Below are 22,496 nucleotides of genomic sequence, written 5' to 3' on the forward strand. Positions count from 1 at the left end.
TGTTTCTCATCCAAAATGCATCTGCTGTTTGAAATTAAGAGAGTTTAGGTACAGTATAAAACAGAAGAGACAGCCCTGTGTAGTAATAACTAAATGTCAAACGATTCAAAGTTCTATCACCCCGTAACAACTACCTTCATTTTCAGTTGGTCAGTTGGGTAATAGAAAAAATCAAGAATACTTTAGAAAGACTCCACTGAAAATACACACACACACACACACACACACACACACACACACACACACACACACACACACACACACACACACACACACACACACTAACATTATGTGATGCAAATGCAGAAAAAGGAGACAGAGAGATGGCTCAAGGCTGAAATAAGGTAACAGATGGACAATGTAATGCTGCCACAACAGAAGGAAGACCTGGTGATCAGTTAGAAGATGGGAGCCACAGCAATGAGTAGGCAATGACAGAAAAAGAGGTGCTGAGAGAGATGGATGAGAAGGAGATGAGCTGAAGATGATGGATGAGAGAAAGCTTGAACCTGCTACCCAAAATAATGTTAAGATGTGAAGATGGCCCATGATGCATAGCTTCTCACCAGACGCTGGAGAAGTCAGTCAGTACATCGCTGGTCAGGCCTCATATGGTGACAGAGAGATGAAGTAGTTCATAGATGACCGAACACAGGTTTCCACCTCACTAGCCCCAACTACATCTTTATCAGCATGCTATATGTGGAAAGAAATGTATACAAATAGCCTATCTGTTAGGAGGAAACCAAAAAACAGCAGCTGATATCAATGAACAATATGTCAGGATCCACTTCAGCCCACGCTTTTTCAACATTGACATCTATGGCTAATTGTATAGACATGGCAGATAACCAGACATTTGATTTTGTGCCTCAGTAAACCTTTACCTGGGCAGCTTGTGGTCTCCATTGCTAGTTTCACATCTCCTTAAATTAAACATTGTCATTTTGGTCATCATTATTGTCCCTTTTAAAGCAAAATAGATGATAAAGAAGGGTATGTTTTTGGAATAACTACCTTTTGGCTGACAGGTTTGTACTGTATGAGGAGCATGGTGTTCTCAGAGCTACCCCTCACTCCTCTTCAGCTCTGGCATGGTGAGCAAATATGGTGACTTCTGGTACCAATAAAACACAATGACGATGACGACCATGGCAAACTTCAGTCTGCTGAGCCCCACATTGGTGGCCTGCAATGCCTCCAACGCTGCAGTTGGGTGGTCCTGTCCCAACTCCAGAAAGGGGCTGAGCACCTGGTGGCGTTCACTTCAAACTCACTTACCAAAACTGAGGAGAAGCACTCGCGGGGGAGAGGGAGGCACTGGCCAGCATCTGGGCATGCGAGTGGTAGCATATATACCTCTACAGTCCACATTTTACACTACAGACAGATCACCAGGCCCTTACAGCCCTGCTGGCCACAACCGGATCAGGTCACAAGCCACTGCGCCTTCATTGGTGGTCTGAGACATTACAGGCGTACAACTTCTCCACATCTCCACACAGTTTACGCCTGGCAGGGAGAAAGTCATAGCAGACCTCTTCTCCAGAGCCATACCCAGCTCTGCACCAGATGTCACCCAACACTCCTCAGAACCAGAACTGATCCTCGTGCTGCGCATGCCCCTCCAAGCAGCTGTTTCCCGGCCAGAGCTTCAGGCAGCTTCCACAGAAGACACTGTACTCACTTTCATCCAAAAAGGCTGGTCTGCCAGAGTCCTGGAGGAACCAGCGCCCTTTCACCAGGTCAAGGGCGACCTCTCCTGCTGGAATGATGTTTGTGTGGTGAGAGGGCTGTGCACAGTGGTTCTGAGCGCTCTGAGGGAATGCGTCCGGGCTGTTGTTTTCGATGGCCACCTGGGCATTGTTAAGGTCAAACAGCGCTGCAGGGGTCTGGTCTGGTGGTCGGGTATCGACCGAGATGTGGAGGCATTGGTCAAAGACTGTGTGGCGCCAATCACCAGCAGTAAGACCGGCCCACCCCCGCCTCCACTCTCGCAGTCGCTGCCATGGCCCCAGGCACCTTGGACCCATGTTCAGGTGGACATCTGCGGTGAACTCCACGGCATGCAGTAACATCAGCACTTCCTCCTGGTGGCCTATGATGTCCATTCCAAATGGCCAGAGGTGCTGCCTGCTGGGTCCGTCACCACCAGGGTGGTCATTGACTTCTTCTCCTCCCTGTCTGCCCGCTGCAGTGTGCCCGACACCATCACGATGATAACGGGCCCCAGGTCATCTTAGCTGACTTTGCTGCTTTCACGGACAGAAGGGGGATAAAACACATCACAATTGCCCTATACCACCCACAGGCCAACGGTGGCATGGAGAGGTTTAATCAAACCCTCAAGAATGGGCTCAGACCACACATGGCAGACAGCCTACCATTCTCATCAGCACTGCAGAGCACCTTACTGCATTACAGAGCAACACCACACACAACTGGCAGCTCTCCAGCTCTCCTGATGCTGGGATGCGAGCTGCAACTTCCCTTGGACCGTCTACACCAGGGCTATTCAATTAAAAATTCACTGGGGCCGGATTTTCAGACTAAGAACATGAGCTGGGCCGGATGTTTTTAGCAGACACTGAGCAAAGTTAACCATTTAAAATAAACACAAACAGATAACAAAGACACTGGATGTTTATAAACGTATTGCCACATCCAAAAGGACATAAACATAATAGAAGAGCAGTACTTAAACTAAACCTGTGCTGAAATACTGCTTCTTTAAATTTTACATTCAAACACACAACTTCAACACATTTTGATAGGTAAATATAAGCACATGTTAAGGTGCATATGAACATAAAAACTAAGTGTAGATTAGAAACACCATCTTTTGTTTTGGTTACATCTCAAAGTGCATTAAAAAGTAACTTGGTTAACAGTAACTTTTCAGAACTTGAGACATTTTTCTTCTTTGGAAATAACAAAAAACAGAGTGTGTCCCTGTCCATATTTGGTCTCATCTGAGACAGTCACATCTTCAGTGCATATAATCAAAAAAAATAAACAGTGGGCACAGTGATAGTTACTATCCCTTTGAAATGAAATAAAGCTGACATCAAAGTGCATAATAAAGTGCAACTAAGTGAAATAACTGTCAAAACAAAATGTATTTCTTAAATATTAAACTTCTAATAAGTGAACATAAAATAGTCACATAAATACATAAAACTATCTTTAGTGTCTGCTACAGCACGCTGCTTTGTTGCACTTACCATGTCTCGAAGACATCTGTGGCGAGAATGTTTGACGTGTCAGACCTGTTTGATAGCAGATGTCACACTCGTCTTAACTTTATCGTCCGTTAAAACTTCATCCACGACAGCCAACATGCAGTCCTTCACAGTTTCTGAGTCTGTGAACGGCCTCTTTTTCGTGGCCCTTTCCTGAGCTGTGCAGGTCCGCTTCATTGTAGTACAGCTCCGGTTGTAAGATGCAGTCAAACTCTGAATTATAGCCGCTCTCTCATGACATCCCTCGGGAAAGTTTGTCCGAAACGCAGCATGTTTTTCAATGTGGTGTCTTCGGACATGATAATCTTTCAGCGCTGCAAAGCACTCGTTGCAGAGTAAACGCATTGGTTTGGCGTTCGGACTTGGTGGTAAATAAATAAATACTTGTCAGTCCACGCAGGATTAAACCGACGGTTTTCCTCGCCGATTTGTCATTTCAGGATAGAAAAAGACATGCTGCTATTTTCGCCTGTATAGAACTGCTAATGTTAACTTTTCAAACACGTCTCCTCAACGCAATGCATTGTGGGTTAGTTGCTAGGTTACGGCAAGTGTTGCATTCAATGTTCGCAATAATGTTGGAATTTTTGTAAGAACTTGTCGTCTCGAGGGTTGCTTTCGGGCCGCATGTGGCCCGCGGGCCGCTAGTTGAATACGGCTGCTTTAGATGGTTGGAAAGGGGTCACTGGGGGGTGGGCCAGTTGTGAGGGGTCCGCGGGCCGGATGTGGCCCGCGGGCCGCCAATTGAATAGGCCCAGTCTACACCCTCCAGTGGGAGAAACTCCAGCAGTGACGCCCTCCCCTCCCCAGGTGATAAAGCGACAAAGTGACAATGCAGCATGAAGCAGCAGTTCAACAGGAAGCAGCGTGTGAAACATCCCACACTCACCGTATCGGACTGGGTCCAAATCCGGCCACCCAGTCGGTCCCACAAGCTGCTCTCATTCTGGTCTGCACCACAGCAGGTTACAGAACTTGGGACCAGCTACCTTCTGCCTGGCCGACGGCTCACGCTGGCATGCCAGCCACCTCAGAAAGGTGGCGCCACCGCCAGCCTCGGACCAGGTAGCTGCAACTGATTTGAGCCACACAGATGGGGACTAGGACCCTCTGAGCACACAGGCTGAGACCCCGGCTGGACATTATGCCGGCCAAACCTCTGCAGCCAGGACCCGTCCTGTCCGGATCTGCCAGAGGCCTCCTTACCTCAGAGAATATGTTACAGACTTTTAAACCTTAGTTTAGTGCATAGCCTGTCATGTGGCAGAATAACCATAAGGCTATGCAGGTAAGCCGGCAGTCTACCCAGTTTTTCCAGTCAGGTTGGCCGTTCAGGCCTTAATGGTTTGTACATTTATTTGTTCTTAGCCTTACTGCAGTTGTTTGGACCCTTAAAAAGAGGGTGTTAAATGTGGCATACCACCATACCACCATAGGCTGTGGTGTGTGAGAGTCACGACAGTGTGACGGCTAAAAAGTGCCCGGGGTTTTGAAAAGGTGTATGTGTTCAGTGCACCAGTCCTTGGAGGGCGTTAATAAAGCCCCCTTAAGCACACAGTCATCGTCCGTGTTTCATTGGACATAATAATCTGTTCCTGTCTCCTTGTTTTATACTTTATATTTGGCTTCGTTTGGAGTAAATGAACCTTTAATCAATCACACTGGAGGAATTGCTGAAGCAGCAAAGCATTGGATGCAACAGTGACTGCCATGTAAATGAAACTGAAAGAACAGAAGGCATGAAGACAGAAAGTGTTGAAAAGTAAAACAAGGACAACATGAAGACAAACAAATGAAACCATGAAACTGTGAAACCATCCTCATAAAGAAATGTGAAATGTAAGAATGTATTTCTCTCCATGGTTCTTTAAATAAGAAGCTTTGAGAACATCTGGATGCGACGTGTTCTCTTTTTCCCTGACAAGGCTGACTCACCTCCATCACTACTGAATACAGTTGATCTGTTTTAATCCTCTGAAGGTTGGAGTGACGCTGCATGGTGGAGTTGAAATAAGGTTAGGGTTTCACATTTTATCTGTTTTAATAATCAACATTCCTCCATTAAAACAAATGCTGTAGTTGTCTAAATGTAAACATAAAACCTTTAATGAAGATTTATGTTGCCAGAGTAGAAAAACAAACAGCAAACTACAGCTACTACTGACATTTAACATTGTGCATATATATTTTGTCATTCAGTGACATGCAATGAACCCGTGCATGTCTCCTTTTGTTTTCTTAAATAAAATGGAAAAGGAAATATAGTGTTGCCAATGGGGGAATTATAGGGTTTCTGTATATCATACTGTGAGGTCTTGACCTTGATAAGACCCATATTATGATCTGGCACTTAAAGAGAACTGAACTGAATAAAAAATTCAATGTGAAATGTAGGACACTGACTACAGTTCTGTGAGTTAACGATGTTTAAAGTTACATTGACTCTAAATCTAAATTTCTATGACTGAACACATGCTGCTCTTTAGCTTCTTTAAAGTCTGAACTCCAGATCCACACTTCTCCCAGTGCAAATCTCAGATGTACAGTAGGTTTTCCTGGCCAGCCTGTCTCACCTCTCTCCTTCTGTCTTTGACCAGACATCTTTACAACATGAATAATTTAGTCCTGACAGACTGAGCCTTTGGCGGCTTAGTGCATTTCAACCCTGCTAGTGCTGCCACCGCTCCACCTTTAAATAACTCCCCACCATGACAGATGAGCATTAGTGGCATTACATGCTGGGATGTTAGATGTTTTATTGTTTTCTCTGTGACAAAGTAACATCAGAAGACAAATAACACAGATTGATGGCTAAAAGGTGGACAGATGCATTCATAACCAGGAAGCAGCCCTGTCTGTGCTAATCAGGTTTAGTAACTCTGGATGAAGTGTCTCCCTGGACTGAGGTGGACAGAGATTTAGTGAATTTTAAACAAATGGATGACACAAGTCAGCTAATTGACTGAGAAATAAAGCATAGATGAATGACCCACTGTGAAAACTGAGATTAATACAAACATTCCACAGATTAAAGAAATAACAGGACATGGTGGAATGACAGCAAAGCACACTGTAGAGGCAGAAAGCGGCCTTTTCTCCCAAAACCTAAACCAACTGAGACTCACAGAGTGCTGGTTTGTTCTCATTATGATAAATCTGAACTGGGTACATAAACGTGTTTTATGTTTCAGCACAGCAAAGCCTTTGCCATGTTTTTTCAAGTCAGTTTTTACTGACTTTCATCCATTAATGCTGTGTGCTGCCTCAGAGCTGCTCTCAGAACAAGACAGAACTGTCGCAGACATTGGACTGAAGAGTCACTAGGCCAGCTTTACTATCTGAGAGAAGTTCAATTCAATTTTATTTATATAGCACCAATTACAGTCAAATTGTCTCAAGACGCTTTACAGAACCCATATGCCTGAACTCCCAGAGCAGCCCTAAGGAGACAGTGGCAAGGAAAACACCCTTTTAACAGGAAAAAAAAAACCTCAGGCAGAACCCGGCTCTTTATGTGGGGGGACCCATCTGCTGCTGGAAGGAGGGTTGAGAGGGACAGAAGAGGTAGAGAGGTAGAGATAGATGGATAGAGGTAGAGGGATAGAGGTAGAGGGATAGAGGTAGAGGGATAGAGATAGAGGGATAGAGGTAGAGGGGTAGAAATAGAGGGATAGAGGTAGAGGGATAGAGGTAGAGGGATAGAGGTAGAGGGATAGAGATAGAGGGATAGAGGTAGAGGGATAGAGATAGAGGGATACAGATAGAGGGATAGAGGTAGAGAGGTAGCGGTAGAGGGATAGAGGTAGAGGGATAGAGATAGAGGGATACAGATAGAGGGATAGAGGTAGAGGGATAGAGATAGAGGGATAGAGGTAGAGGGGTAGAGATAGAGGGATAGAGGTAGAGGGATAGAGGTAGAGGGATAGAGGTAGAGGGATAGAGATAGAGGGATAGAGGTAGAGGGATAGAGGTAGAGGGATAGAGGTAGAGGGATAGAGGTAGAGGGATAGAGGTAGAGGGATAGAGGTAGAGGGGTAGAGATAGAGGGATAGAGGTAGAGGGGTAGAGATAGAGGGATAGAGGTAGAGGGGTAGAGATAGAGGGATACAGATAGAGGGATAGAGGTAGAGAGGTAGCGGTAGAGGAATAGAGGTAGAGGGATAGAGATAGAGGGATACAGATAGAGGGATAGAGGTAGAGGGATAGAGATAGAGGGATAGAGGTAGAGGGGTAGAGATAGAGGGATAGAGGTAGAGGGGTAGAGATAGAGGGATACAGATAGAGGGATAGAGGTAGAGAGGTAGCGGTAGAGGAATAGAGGTAGAGGGATAGAGATAGAGGGATACAGATAGAGGGATAGAGGTAGAGAGGTAGCGGTAGAGGGATAGAGGTAGAGGGATAGAGGGATAGAGGGGTAGAGGGGTAGAGAGGTAGAGTGATGGGGGAAGGGTGAGGTGGGGAACAAGGAACATATAACATACAGTTGGATACATGCATGATAAGACATAATACATACAAAGTAGAAGCTAACATGGAAACTGATTCATAGTTTACTGTTATGATGTATGGCTCTGGCATTAAATATACTACATATATAGCTGGTAGTAACATTCAAACATTAAGTAGACGAGCAAATCAAGTAAAGCGAGGGTGATGCAGAGTACATTGATGGAAATGGGCAGCTGGAAGCAGTGGACTGGAAGAAGGTCAGCAGCAGCAGCATCCCACAGATGGAGATTAGGCCAGTTGGTGGGAGAACCACCACAGATCTGAAGCATCCAGCTCTGGGACCGGGGACACTCGGAGAAAGGATACAGGGAGAAACAGAGTGAGTGTAATGCAATAATGGAACATATATTTATGGTATACCATTGTATATAATGGTAGATAGAGAAGGGCTCAGTGCATCCACAGAGGTCCTCCAGCAGCCTAGGCCTATAGCAGCAGAACTAGGGGCAGAACTAAGGGAGAAGTTACTGAAATCTGTGCTGTTTAAGAAAAAAAAGGATTGCCCTTCTGTGAATCCATCTGTCTGCCTTTTGGCAACATTACTCAAAAACAGAATAACAGATCTGGATGAAATTTTCAGGGAAGGTCAGAAATGACACCAGGACCAAGTGATTAGATTTTGGCAGTGATGCAGCTTATAGTCTGGATCCATGGATTTGTTAAAGATTTCTGTATCATTGCCAGATAGTGGCACAGCGTCACTGTAACCATGACAACAAGTGAACACTACATGATCACATGATTGTGATCCTACTACAAACCCACCGCTGAGGACCACGATATTTTTCATCTGTCGGAAATCATACAAGGACTGAGCAGCCTTGGAGGAGTACTGCTCTCTGAGTGCTTTTCTTGTTCAGTAATGTCATGAGTAAGTCATGTAAGTAATAAAACAAGCCATGGAAATAAGTTATTTCCAGGGTGACTCACAGGTGACTCACCTGTAAATTGTATTAAAGGTGTTTGTGTTTCTTCAGTTGTATCAGAAAGTGTCTAATTTCATCCAAACTTACTATAATCTAATCATACTGAATAGTTTTGTCAGATTTCTCCTTTAAGTCCTGTCTCTGGTTTGATTTTTGGGGGCCAAGCACTGACAGTGTGTAGGACCCTGTTGGAATGAAATGAATCATTTCTCACCCAAAACAATCACATTTTTGAGGCCTAAACATGCTCAAAAGAAAATTTGTACTCACACCAGAATTGCCGACAAATTACATATTTTATTTGGACTTGTGCATATGTGTGGAAAAATGGCTCCACAGTGACCCCTGGAACATTTGTTATTTTTGCTAATTTTCACGGTTAACTCCAAGACACCTCAGATATGGCCAGTTCATACAACAGAACTTAATGATGAAAATTTATCAATATCTTCCACAGCAGTCAAAGGGCGTGGCCATGGTGACAGCATGAACTTTGAGCCTTCACAATGAAACAGGAAATGCTGTCTAACTAGCCTGAACATGCTCCAATCTGCCTCAAACTTTACATGTTTGATCAGAGTCCTACCCTGGTCACATCTATATGCTAATATTTATTAGCTCACAGTCATAGCACCACCTCCTGAAAACAGGGAAGGACATGTTTTACACTTTGATGTACTATTAATGTTAAAATGAGTCAGTCATAGCACCATCTATTGGTAACAGGAAGTTGTAGCCATTATATTTACACATACCATTGCTAGAACAATCCTTGGCATTGGTCAGCTAAGTGTCAACTCCTTGAAATTTCTGCCATACCTCCACATGCACCACCTCCCGACCTGTGTGTGCGAGGGTCCATTCAACGATGCTTGCAGCTTTAATTAGTACTATTATTACTTCTATTGTCCTTAAGGTCTCAAGTGATTTTTTTTTTCATCAAATCTGAAGCTGCACAAAATAATAATTGATCAAACTAAATATGTTGCTCACTGACATATCCCAGACTGTGATCAGAGTCTGTTACAAATTCAAAGTGACTCAGGCACAGGAAAAGGAAGAGACAGATTCAAAATTCAAGTAAAAAGGTTTATTTGCAAAGTCTTGAACAAAAAGAACTACAAGTCGCAAGACTAGGAAGTACAACAGGAAACACTCAAGGCAGAAAGAAATCATTAATTTCAGGTAAATACTAGTGACCACTAGAGGTGAGGAAGACAAACTAGCACTGACTCATGGTGGGTAACACCCAGGCAAGAAAGTTCAAACTCTAAATACTATGATAACAGAACCCACACAAAACTCAAAGCGAAGCTAATCACATTAAGCTTGGGGGGGGAGGAAAAAAAAAAATCACTGAAACTGCTGATTCTACAAACGTACCACACAATAACACTAGGAAGAATAAACAACTAAACTGTAACTCACAGAGAAACATAAGCGAGGTGCTCGGACTGGGATCTAGCATATCTGGCAGGTGGTTCTTGGCTGCTTGCTTGGAGCCCAGATGGAGAATGGCAGGAGGCAGCAGCAGGTTACTGAAGATGGACACCAGGTGTGAGGAAAACGGCTCAGGTGAGAGAATCCAGGCTCGAAACTGGAAATGGAGGTGGTGGTAGAACACAGAGGGAATGAAGCAGAAGCAGTTGGACCCAAACTGGAACGAAGGAGGACAAACAGGATTACTAAAGAGTCTCCAGAAGGTACTGAGGCTAGAATAACAAGCAGTGTGTAGCTACTGGCTGTGTCACAATCCAGCACTGAGAGGTGAGTGGTGTCTGCTTATATTGTAGTGAAGGAGGGCTTGATTGGCAGCTCCCCAGCTGCTCCTGCACCAGCTGATGATGATCACGGATGAGGAACACCTGCTGCTGCCACTGAACCAACCTGAGAGGGAAAAAAAGGCAGAGAGAGGGAGGAGCACTATCTGGGCCTGGCAGCAGCCAGCCTGACAGAGTCAAATACTTCTAAAAAAAATATTTCAGTTTTTATGTCTTGAAGTTCCTGAGACTGTTTGTTAATAAAGCATCAGATTCAATGTCAGTAATCTTTGATATATTCCTGATTGTGATAATCAAAAGACAGAATTTATAATTTACCACTGATTATATTAAAAATAAGTCATATTTGTTTTCATTATAAATAACAGTGAAATAACGTAAACAAACTGGCATTTAAAGGGTTGAATTTGTCAGTTGTGATCATAATCGATGTCAGTTAAAAAAAAGCGACTCCCCCAGTGTCATAATAATGTGAACATTTAATATTTTCATCACTGTGTTTTTGACAAGCATTTTTTTTATGGCTGAGGAAATGTAAGTTTTTTAAAATGCCGTCTGAGGGTTGAATGAGAAATGAGCTCTGCTGTAAAAATGTTAACACTCAGCTTCTCTCTGCTCTTCCTGGAATCATCTTCAACCTGATAACCTATTTCTACTTCCTGCTCTACAACCACAGCAGCTCCACTGTGACCACACATTTCCTGGTTCGTCCCCTTCAGATCTGCACTCTGAAGACGGCTGGAAGAGCTGATAGGTTCACTGCAGGAACACATGATTTGTAGATCAGAGCTCAGACTAGTTTCATGTATGAGGAAGTGAAACTCAGTGTGAGCAAGAGGAGAAATGGCGCAGCAAAGAGATCAGCCAAATTCAGAGAAAATCTCTTGTTCCATCTGTTTGGATCTACTGAAGGATCCGGTCACTACTTCCTGTGGACACAGCTACTGCATGGACTGTATTAAAACACACTGGGATGGAGAGGGTGGGAAGAGAATCTACAGCTGCCCTCAGTGCAGGAAGACTTTTAAGCGGAGGCCTGATCTGCAGAAAAACATCCTGTTAGCAGAGTTAGTGGAGGAGCTGAAGAAGACTGGACTCCAAGCTGCTGCTGCTGCTGCTGATCACTGCTATGCTGGACCTGAAGATGTGGCCTGTGATGTCTGCACTGGGTGGAAGATGAAGGCTGTCAAGTCCTGTCTGGTCTGTTTGGCTTCTTATTGTGAAAATCACCTCCAACCTCACTATGATTCACCTCCATTAAAGAAACACCAGCTGGTGGAGCCCTCCAAGAACCTCCAGGAGAACATCTGCTCTCGTCATGATAAGATGATGGAGATTTTCTGTGGCAATGATCAGCAGTTGATCTGTTTTCTCTGTGCAATGGATGAACATAAAGGCCACAAAATAGTCCCAGCAGCAGTGGAAAGGATGAAGAAGCAGAAGGAGCTGGAGGTGAGTCGACTAAACATCCAGCAGAGAATCCAGGACAGACAGAAAGATGTGAAGCTGCTTCAACAGGAGCTGGAGGACATCAGGGTCTCTGCTGATAAAACAGTGGAGGGCAGTAAGGAGATGTTCACCGAGATGATGCATCTCATTAAGAAAAGAGGCCAAGATGTAGAGCAGCAGATCAGATCCCAGCAGAAGACTGAAGAGAGTCGAGTCAAAGAAGTTAAGGAGAAGCTGGAGAAGGAGATCAGAGATCTGAAGAGGAAAGACACTGAGCTGAAGCAGCTCTCAGATACACCAGATCACAGGCAGTTTCTCCACAACTACCCCTCAGTGTCAGCACTCAGTGAGTCCACACACTCATCCAGCATCAACATCCATCCTCAGAGACACTTAGAGGACGTGACAGCAGCTGTGAAAGAGCTCAGAGGTAAACTACAGGATGTTCTGAAGGAAACCTGGACAAACATCTCACTGACAATCACTCAGCCAGATGTTTTACTGTCAGAACCACAACCAGAACCAAAGACTAGAGATGAATTCTTAAAATATTCAACAGAAATCACTCTGGATCCAAACACAGCACACAGATATGTGTTACTGTCTGCGGGGAACAGAAAAGCAACTTTAAGGGAACAAAAACAACGTTATCCTGATCATCCAGACCGATTCACTGGAAGCTGGCAGGTCTTGAGTAGAGAGAGTCTGACTGGACGCTGTTACTGGGAGGTGGAGTGGAGTGGATTAGGAGTTGTTGTAGCGGTCGCATACAAGAATATCTGCAGAAAAGGAAACTCGGATAAATGTGAATTTGGAAGAAATGACAGATCTTGGTCTTTGCGTTGTGGCCCCAACAGGTATAAATTTTCATACAACAACACTAAAACTCCCGTCTCTGGTCCTCGGTCGTCCAGAATCGGAGTTTATCTGGATCACAGAGCAGGTATTCTGTCTTTCTACAGCATCTCTGAAACCATGACTCTCCTCCACAGAGTCCAGACCACATTCACTGAGCCGCTACATGCTGGAGTTTATCTTTTCAGTGATGGAGGTTGGTTGTTCAGCTCTGGAGCCACTGCTGAGTTCCTAAAACTCAGATAGAGTAATTCCAGCGTCTGAGGGTCGGTTCATGTTCTGATTTAAGTTTATGATCTACAGTTCATTTCTGCAGTTGCAGCATTACAGTTTTTCTCAGTCGCTTTGGTACATTTCTCGAATCATCCTCCACATTTGCAAAACAGTAAGTGCATTTCTCAAAACAGTTCGTACAAATAGCAAAACACCATGGATTACCTGCTAAAGCCGGTCTCTGGCTCAGAATCCTTAGTTCATCTGTAAAAAGTAAATATCTGTATCAATGAACATGTCAGCGGCATCAGAATGACCAGTCCTGGTGTCATTGTGTGGATCAGACAGTCAGATTGCTGAGTCATGTTGTCATTATAACAGTGTTCTCTGGAGGGATGTTCTGATGGAAACTATGGATAAAGTTTTGATGACAGTTACTGTAAATTGTAAGTTACACCTTAGTTTATGTGGGAGATTGATTGTAAGAGACTGGACAAGGTTCACATTTAAGCTTTTACTGTTTGTGCTGTAATCTGTTGACAGACCACATCATTGTGATACAGAAAGGAAAACAGCTGCATAGCACAAAGTAAAAACAAAAGTAGAAATGTGAACATAGGACAATCTCCTCAGGGAAAACTGTACATGCAGTGCTGTAGGAATTCCAGTGCAGTCTTCCTACACCTCCTGATGTTCCTGTCTGTTGGGACACAAATTCTCATCCTCATCATGAATATCTTCTCTTGTGTCTTTGAGTGATTTCAGAAAATCCTAACCTTTCACACATTTCCCTTTGTTGGAGAAAGTCAAGATTCACCTGGGAGCAATTTAACAGTTCAGGACAGATTTAGAAAAAAGTCTAATGGAAATGTATAGAAACATCCTTCACATATTATGACAACTTGTTCAACCATTTTGCATGTAAAGACTTAAACGATGAGCTAATGCCTAAATGTTGTGGAGGGTAAGATTATTCAACAGAGACCCATTAGAATACATTTAGATCAACATGACAAAAGTAACTGATAATGTAGAAAACAGCAGAGAATTGTATAGAATCATCTGCATGGATGAACCAAAGCATTTGCAACTTGTTCAAAGAAATGAGAAACTGCTTTTTTGATGTTCACAAGTGACACAATAATGTGGAGATTGAACAAGTAGTTTAGAGAATTTCAATTCTGATCTGAGAGATGTACCAAGCAACTGAGAAAAACTGTAATCAGTGAGATGACGACAGAACTGATTGATTCTTAAATGTTTTAGTCATTTTAAAATCTGCTTTCAGCTTCTGAAGCATTTGATGATTTTATTTGTCATATTTGACAAGAATGTTTTGTGTGTTTTAGATTGAAACTGTTTAATTGTTGAGCTGTGGGGGATTCAAATATTTATTTGTTTTAGTATTTTCTGACATTTTATGGTCAAAATGATTCACAGAGAGAATAATCAGCATTAAATAATCATTAACTGAGGTCCTGTAATCCATCGTTTCATGTGTGACAGCTGAGATTATTGTTGATGAACCAGTTTGTCTGAATGGATTTGAGTCGATGTTTAAGGTTTTGTGTGAATTTATCACCTAAAAGTTAAGAAAAAACAGAGTGACACAGTTTTTACAGGTGAAATACTTAAACATTAAACATGAAATCATTGAATTCACATTTTATTCTTTGCATTTTATTGTACATATTTCCCTGTTTTCACATTTTACCTTCTCAGAAACTATTTTGCAACTTAAGAGTTGGATGAAAATGTAACTGCAGATGACTTTTAATGTCCTTCTGAATCTGGTCGTTGCTTTAATTTGAGGTTATGTTTCTTCAATCTCATGTTAGCGATGCGTTTATGGAACCAGCTGAGGTGAAGGAAAAATCAGCTTCAGTTCTCTTTCACAGGGATATATGTACAGAGTCTGTTGTATTTTATTGTGGATTTTCTGATCTCATTGAAATTAATGACATTTTATTGTAGACAGTAGTCATTTAATATTCTGACCTGGTGTTTTTTTTTTATTTTGTTGGTATGTTTTGTTTTGCTTCTGAACTGTCGACAAACTTGTGATTCAGCTTCATGTTAATCTGCAAATACACAACAATAAATGAACAGAGAATTCATTCTGGGTTCTATCATTGAGGCTCCAATTATACACTGAAATGATTATTCTATATTTGATATTGTTTTCTCCTGTAACTGTATTAAAGGGGTTAATGTTCCTTCAGTTGTATCACAAAGTGTCTCATTTTGCCAGAACTTGCTGTAATCTAATTGTACTGAACAGTTTGATCTGATTTCTCCTTTAAGGGTCAGCAGCTTCACTTCATGGTGACATCTGTGCTTCAATCAAAGAAGGGAGCCCTCTGTTTTTAAAATATGACATTATGTAATGCTACATTTGAATAAGCTTGTCTAAATACGTTATATCATTCCAGCTGCAACATTAGACCATGCAATAACACAATACATGTTCCAATAACAATAAAATGAAGTAATAGATGCAGTAAAAATCTAATAAATAATAAAAACACAATAAATACAAATATTCTGCACTTCTTTTGATATCATAAAGTTTGGTACGTTCCTAAAATTAAATACCTCATAAGCAGAAGGTTCATTTCCAACACTCTCAATCTATGGTTTAAAAAAAAAAAAAAATAGAAATAATAATCATAAAGCAATTATATAAAATGTCAATTTTTGCTTCATTGAAAAATTTCCATGGTAACCCTTTCAAGTAAGTTTTCAGAAATCAAAATTTCACATTCACAAAACAGTACTGAATATATGATGTTCAGGCCTTTCTACATGACATGGCAGCTGTGAACTGGTACAGAATTAACTTAATTCCATCTATTGATGATGTCCGGTCTTATTTTAAAGACTCATTCAAAATTACCAATAAACATGGCCCCATGAAAAGATTCAGGACCAAGAATCGACACAGCCCCTGGTCCTTCCCTGATCTGGCTGACTTGATCCATCAGAAAAATGCCCTATGATGGAGAGCCAGGACCTCCCAGTCTGCTGTAGACTCACTGCCTTTAGACAATGCAGGAATAAAACCATGCAGGTAATCAGGACAGCCAAAATCAACCAATTCACGGAGAAATTCTCAAGTTGTGGCTCCTACCCCAAGAAGTTTTGGAAAACAGTCAAGTCTATGGAAAACAAAATTACTTCTCCCCTGCTGCCTCTATCCATGAAATTTGGTGACATAATTGTCACTGATAAATCATGCATGACTTCACTCTTTAACAAACATTTCGTGAACTCATCACAGATCTTTGCTGCTCCGGCCTTCGACACTGCTCATTCACACAAGCCTCTTCCTTCCACTGATGCCAGCTTCTCTTTACAACCAATCTTTATCTCAGAAGTACTAGAGGTGTTGTTGTCTTTATTTTTACAAGTGTGGGCCTCTCTAAACTATATCCAGTCCACATAGTTTGTCACAGGTGAACTCCAGTCAAGGCCTACACACATCCCATAGTTGAGCTCATTAATTGTTATTTTGTGTAGATTGATTTGACATAGTAGAAATTGTGAATTTAAAGTTAAATCTACAAACTGCAAGAAGTGAAGGGTTCTGAATACCTTTTGAAGGGACTGTTTTTGGTCCAGTAACTCAACTTTTAAAATGAACAGAATTTGTTGGTTCACATATTCTGGATTTGGATATCACAGAACTAACCTGAGATCACATGCATGTCATCCTTGTGTTTGAGAGAAACTGTACACATCAAAAAGACAGTTGCACCACTCACACACTATCTACAGTGTCTTCATTACATGCTGTGTATTGGCTGGGATCACCTCAGCCAGATTCCTGTGTGTGTCACATGGCAGGTTTAACTCTGGTAATAAATTCATAGATGTCATTTGTCCTTCTAGAGAATATCTGGCTGAGGTAAGTTGTTTGGCTTCCAGACAATAGCTTTTTGAGAAAAAAAATCCTACATGGGACATTCATCTCCCCATGGAAAGTCCATTCAATCCAATAACAATGGGTAGTGTGAGTCAGCTCATTCTGAATATGGTTTTCAGTGCAGGACATAAATCCAGATGCATTTAGTGAATTAGCAGGTCATAAATAATATTTTCAGGACAGGGAGATGGAGCAGAAACAAGATTTTGGCAGTTACCTTGCCCCCTGTTCCAATGAGTCTAAAGAGATTCTGTCTAAAAAAGATTCATATCTGGAATGAAATGGAGGTGTCGACCTTAGCACTTCACCAGATTAAATCAGAGGTCCCTCCGGTCGTGTGTTTGGAGTGTGTGTCCCAGGACAGGTAGCTGATCTGATTGGGTAAGTGGTGTGAAGCTTGCCTTGACTGCAGAGCATCTGTCAGTGTTATGGTAACGTTTCCCACTGGAGATGCCACAGCATTTGTGACCACCAGGAGAAAAGACTGTTCGTCCAACACTGTGTTTCACAACACTTTGTTTTTCATTGCAGAAAAATCTCAGAACAACTGGAACATTTTTAGTGCGGCAGGTTGCTGTTCAGAAGTTTCCTGTAGGAAAGAGGATTTTAAAAATTGTATTAGGTAAGTACCAGAAGGGGTGAGTCATGTTGATGAGCTACCCCCTTGGAAGGATGCGATCTCTGTGTAAAGGCTGAACTATGTGATGTTAAATGAGATAGTCTGGCCTATAGAGGACTTCTAATTTTCATCACACCTTATTTCTGACCTAATCTGCTTCTCCTGTCACCTAGCAATCGTGAAATGGCCCAACATAGCCATAGATTTTTCTGACATCCTCTAATCAACTTGAAACATATTTACAACAACTACATCATGAATTTACACCAGACTCGATGAGCCTCTGAATTTTCACCTGGCTGACATTTGTGGTTAAAAGTAAAATATCTAAACAACTACTTTATGGGCCAACCTATGAGTTGTTACTAATGTTTCTAATGACTTGTTGGAGCTTCTCTCTTTTCCTGTACCACCAAAGTCAGACAAAATGTTTCCTTATTCCATTAACTGTAAAACATCTATTTGAACCATCGTCACAAAACATTGTGCAGACATTTGTGGTTCCCATATCATGTATTCCAATAACGTTGATGATCCTCTGATGTTTATTTTAGGGCAGGATATTTGGTATATTCATTATCCAAAGCGGGTGATATGGAATAACTCTGATAACATTCTAGTTCTAAACCAGAATTTCATTTAGAAGGTAATTTGGTCTGTCAACATATATTTAATAGCACATGACAAATGACAATGTTAGTACACATAAACATTCAAGCTTCAATGTGTAAAGCAGATACTTTTTTTTTTTTTATATTATATATGCCTATGGATTTCCCACAGTCTGATTACTGAGCAAACTAGTTAGTGAGCAAATAAATGAATGAATGTACTAACACAGAAACCTCACCTACATTAAGATCCCCAGTAATAACATAAATATCACAGAACTAAAACAGAATTGAATAAATGTGGACTGTTTCAATGGACGTGGACTTTTTATTATATAGTATTTATGTATTTGCACTCTATTGAACTGCCATGTTCAAAGGTAGAGTGAAAGGCTCCCCCATATCTTTGAATGTGTACACATTTTCAGAGATTCTGTCCTATCGAACAAGCACCTCTATAGAAGCATAGTTATACCTGTAGTCTTCACTTTGTTTGAACGACTTTATCTGCAACATAGACAAAGTTGCCTTACCTTAATATTTGAAGGTGAAAAGGTTCCACTCAGATGGGACACATTGGTAACACCTTGGTGAGCTTTACAATAGTTGCTGAGTGCATAATGACCAGCCAGCTCCTAGATGATATCTACACATCAGAGGAGGAAAATACAAGATGCTTCAAGATTCTTTGCCAAAAGGTTAAATAATGTTCTGGCCATCCAGGAGATAATTACAGAAACATTTGACACAAGAAAAAGACATCCCTGCCATCTATTGTCCACTTGGATCACAGAGCAGTCTTCATTTATTTTTCAACCCTTTCCTCAGGTCCTGCAGAAACCTGAGTTCCTTGTATGAAGGATGATGTAATAATTTGTCAAAATTTCCTCTGAGATGCTGAGCTATGGCTGCGTTCGTCCTCTCCACTGCCAGTCCATGTATCGGGTTGCTAATGGCTTTTACACACTGATGTAAGAGATGGCGGGAACCGTCGCGACGGAGGGTCAAGACATTAATATTTACCAGCCTTGAGGGGGTCAAGGCAGAATGGATCAAGCCATCTTCAATAAAACATGTCACCACGAAAGCAACCACTCCCTCCTGCTCTCTCTGCAGCTCTATCATAGGCACAACTAGCTTTACAATGTGAGTGCTTCTTCATCTTTGTGCTGGTTTTGTGTGTGTCGTCTGTGTAAAATGAATCCAGCGGTCATGGCAGTTTAATGGGAATGAAGTAATCCACTTCATCCCAGGGTGCAAGGGATAAATCAATAGACTATAAAATTTTGGTCTGGCTACTTTGCCACATGAAAGGCCACTAAAAAAAATTTGCAGTGTGGGGTCTGGGGATGTAGCAGCTTTTAAGAGGAATATGCAAGAAATCAAACTTTCATAATAAAGCCTTGTAGACATTATGTAGATGGGTTAAAGTGCAAGCTCCTTGATTTGTAGATGTACTTGGCCACAGACAGATCAAAGTGGTGCTCACCATTACTCAAAGTGGTGTACAAGGTCTACTGGTAGAACAGGCTGTGGATGTACGCTCATTGATTTTCACTGGAGGAGAGGGGTAGATCATGTTTAATGGAACAGTAAAATATCTGTGCTACAGAGATCTCACAGACAGATGTTTCAAACATACAGCACACACAGGTTTATCTGTCATGACATCTGTAGGTTTTTTGAAATGTTTTATTTATTACACTGAAAGTTTATGTCACCTTTCTCATCATTGTTGATGGTGAGAAAGGCTGACTAACCACTGAACAAACAACAGTTAGTCTACTCAGGCCTCTGTTTGTCAGGCCTGCAGCAGCAGGCTCTGTGTAGGACTCTTTTTCTCCCCTTCCCCTTCTGTTTCCCTTATTAGGTGTGCTTGGCATGAAGGCTGTGGCGGCAGGTAATGGCACTCTGTAATCAGTAATCAGCAGAAGTACATGCAGGTGGACCAGAGCCAATCAGCAGTTCAGTCTCCTACAATAAAAGCGGATGCCTCTCATCACTCAATGCTGGATAGTTGAATGACAGTCAGTTCGGACTCATTCTATCCAGCCGCCTTTTCCTGAAACCTCTCAGTAACCTTTGTCTCTGTTTTCCCATGTCTGAACTGCCACCTGTCCGAGCACTACCGTTCCTGTACACCTGGACCTTCCCTTCCGACTGTCCGCCATAGTCCACCATGTTTTCCCTCTGGACACTCACCTGGATCACCTACCCACCTCTAGTCAGAGGTATCTCCTCTGCACGCCTGCCGTCACAGCCTCAGTCATTCCACCTCGTGCCAACCCCTTTGTTCTCCAGCCCCTTCCTGCCCTTTTCCTCAGCTAAGTCACAGTCTGTGCACGTTCAGACAAGTTCTGGTAAATAGTACTGTTTTGGTAAATGTTGTTCATAGTGAGTTCGTCGTAACTCTTCTGAATTATTGTCTGGTTCGCCACTTTAGCTCTTTGTACTTTTCTTGTTTTATATTTTGCACAGTAGTTACTGGTGGCCTCGCACTTGCTCTATGGTATTCTGCCAGCTTAGTTCTGGTTTGTTGCTCTGTTTCTGGTTCCTAGTATCTGCCAATAGTAAGTCATACTTTGCTTTATTACTTGTGAAAATATTTCAGTCTGACATTCCTGTGCTTCCTAGTTATTCTCTGGTTCAGGTTAGTATAGTTCTCCCTGAGATTATCTTGTTCTATGAGTGTAGTCACTCTACTGAATCCATGTATTTGAGTTACTACATTATTTCCCTGTTATAGAGGTGTGTGGTCATAACTTTGAGGCCGGTCAGCTCGGTCCAGGAACCATCATTGGCAGCGCCGCCTTCAACATGTTCGTGATCATCGGCATCTGTGTGTGGACGATCCCCAACGGAGAGACCCGCAAGATCAAGCACCTCCGAGTGTTCTTCATCACTCTAACCCTAACCCTAACCCTAACCCTAACCCTATTTTAATTTCCGCTTACCTGCTCAGGTCTTACCTGCCATGGGTTAGTTCCCTGACGAAGTCAGTGTAGTTTAGTCCGCCAGCCCCTAGAGACTGTATTGAGCTCTTTGTTTCTGTGAGCTCTTGTTTGATTATTTCCGGTTTCAGTCATCCGGTTTTTGTTTTGTAAATAAACTGATTATTGTATACAAATCTGTCTCCATCGCTTTCCTGAGCCTCTTGGAAGCAGTAACGCTGTTACTCCGCTCTCGTTCTTGTCCTGCCCTTGCTAACCTGTGTTGTATAAACTCGGTTTAGTTCTTCGTGCTACTCTCTGCATGGACCTCCTTCACAAACTCATCCTGTCCAGATCTTGGCTCACACCTCTGAACACCCTCCACGGATCTGGAACCTGGAACCTGTACATGAAAATCCCTTCAAGCCATGTCGTACACCTCCTACAAAGCCCCGACCACTCTCCCGAGTCTGGCTGTCAGCTCAGTGGTTTAGCTCTGTACACAGGCTTGCATAGTTCAGAGTAGTGTTTAACAGCTTTTTTTCTTACTTCTGAGTTGCATGTAAATCTCTTTCTTCCAACCAGTAATTTCACATAGCATTACCGACAAACATGTAACATTTCTGACTGGAAAGAGATCCTTGTTAGTGGTACAACAAGATGTAATGAAGCTACATCAGGTTCTCAAGTTATAATAGAATAGAATGCCTTTGTCATTACACAATGTATAACGAGATGGAGATCTGCTCCTTGAAAGTGCAAACACATAAATACTACATAATAGTCCACATCCATTGAAACAGTCCACATTTATTCAATTCTATTTTAGTTCTGAGATGTTAATGTAGGAGAGGACTCTGCACTTGGGAAATTAGTGGCCGATGCTGGTCTTCTTTGTAATGTATTTTTACGGGAAAGAAGTCAGTGTCGGCAGACGTTTTCTTCATTATCTGCACATCATGTCTAAGAAAAAAAAGGTGCATTGCTCCATATCTTGACCCGTTATCCCTACCTTATATCAGTGGATCATGACACCATTGGTGGGACTGTGTGGGGTGTCATGTGCATGCACAAAAAGAAGCAGGAAATCCCAAACTCTAGATCAATACCTCAACAGGGAAGCTTCAACATTACGACAGTGATAGCTGGTTGATATCTCTATCAGTTCTCAACCAAAAACAGCATGTACTACATACACTACCAGGCTAAAGTTTGGACACACCTTCTCATTTAATGTTTTTTCTTTATTTTCATGACTATTTCCATTGTAGATTCTCACTGAAGGCATCAAAACTATGAATGAACACATCTGGAATTATGTAGTAAACAAGAAAGTGTGAAATGAGTCAAAACATGTTTTATATTTTAGATTCTTTGTTTTGAACACTCTTGGCATTCTCTGGATGAGCTTCATGAGGTAGAACCTGAAATGGTTT

At 42.1% G+C, this 22,496-nt stretch overlaps 1 protein-coding gene across 1 annotated transcript; it reads left to right on the forward strand.

Annotated features, from left to right (window-relative positions):
* Positions 1-11,263: 11,263 nt before the first annotated feature.
* LOC111586628 (tripartite motif-containing protein 16-like) lies at positions 11,264-15,196 on the forward strand. The gene has a single exon (XM_023296389.3). The coding sequence runs from the start codon at positions 11,302-11,304 to the stop codon at positions 13,006-13,008; it is 1,707 nt and encodes a 568-aa protein (XP_023152157.2). The 5' UTR covers positions 11,264-11,301; the 3' UTR covers positions 13,009-15,196.
* The last annotated feature ends 7,300 nt before the right edge of the window (positions 15,197-22,496 follow it).

Source organism: Amphiprion ocellaris, chromosome 5 (assembly GCF_022539595.1).
Source record: "Amphiprion ocellaris isolate individual 3 ecotype Okinawa chromosome 5, ASM2253959v1, whole genome shotgun sequence".
Classification (NCBI taxonomy): domain Eukaryota; kingdom Metazoa; phylum Chordata; class Actinopteri; family Pomacentridae; genus Amphiprion; species Amphiprion ocellaris.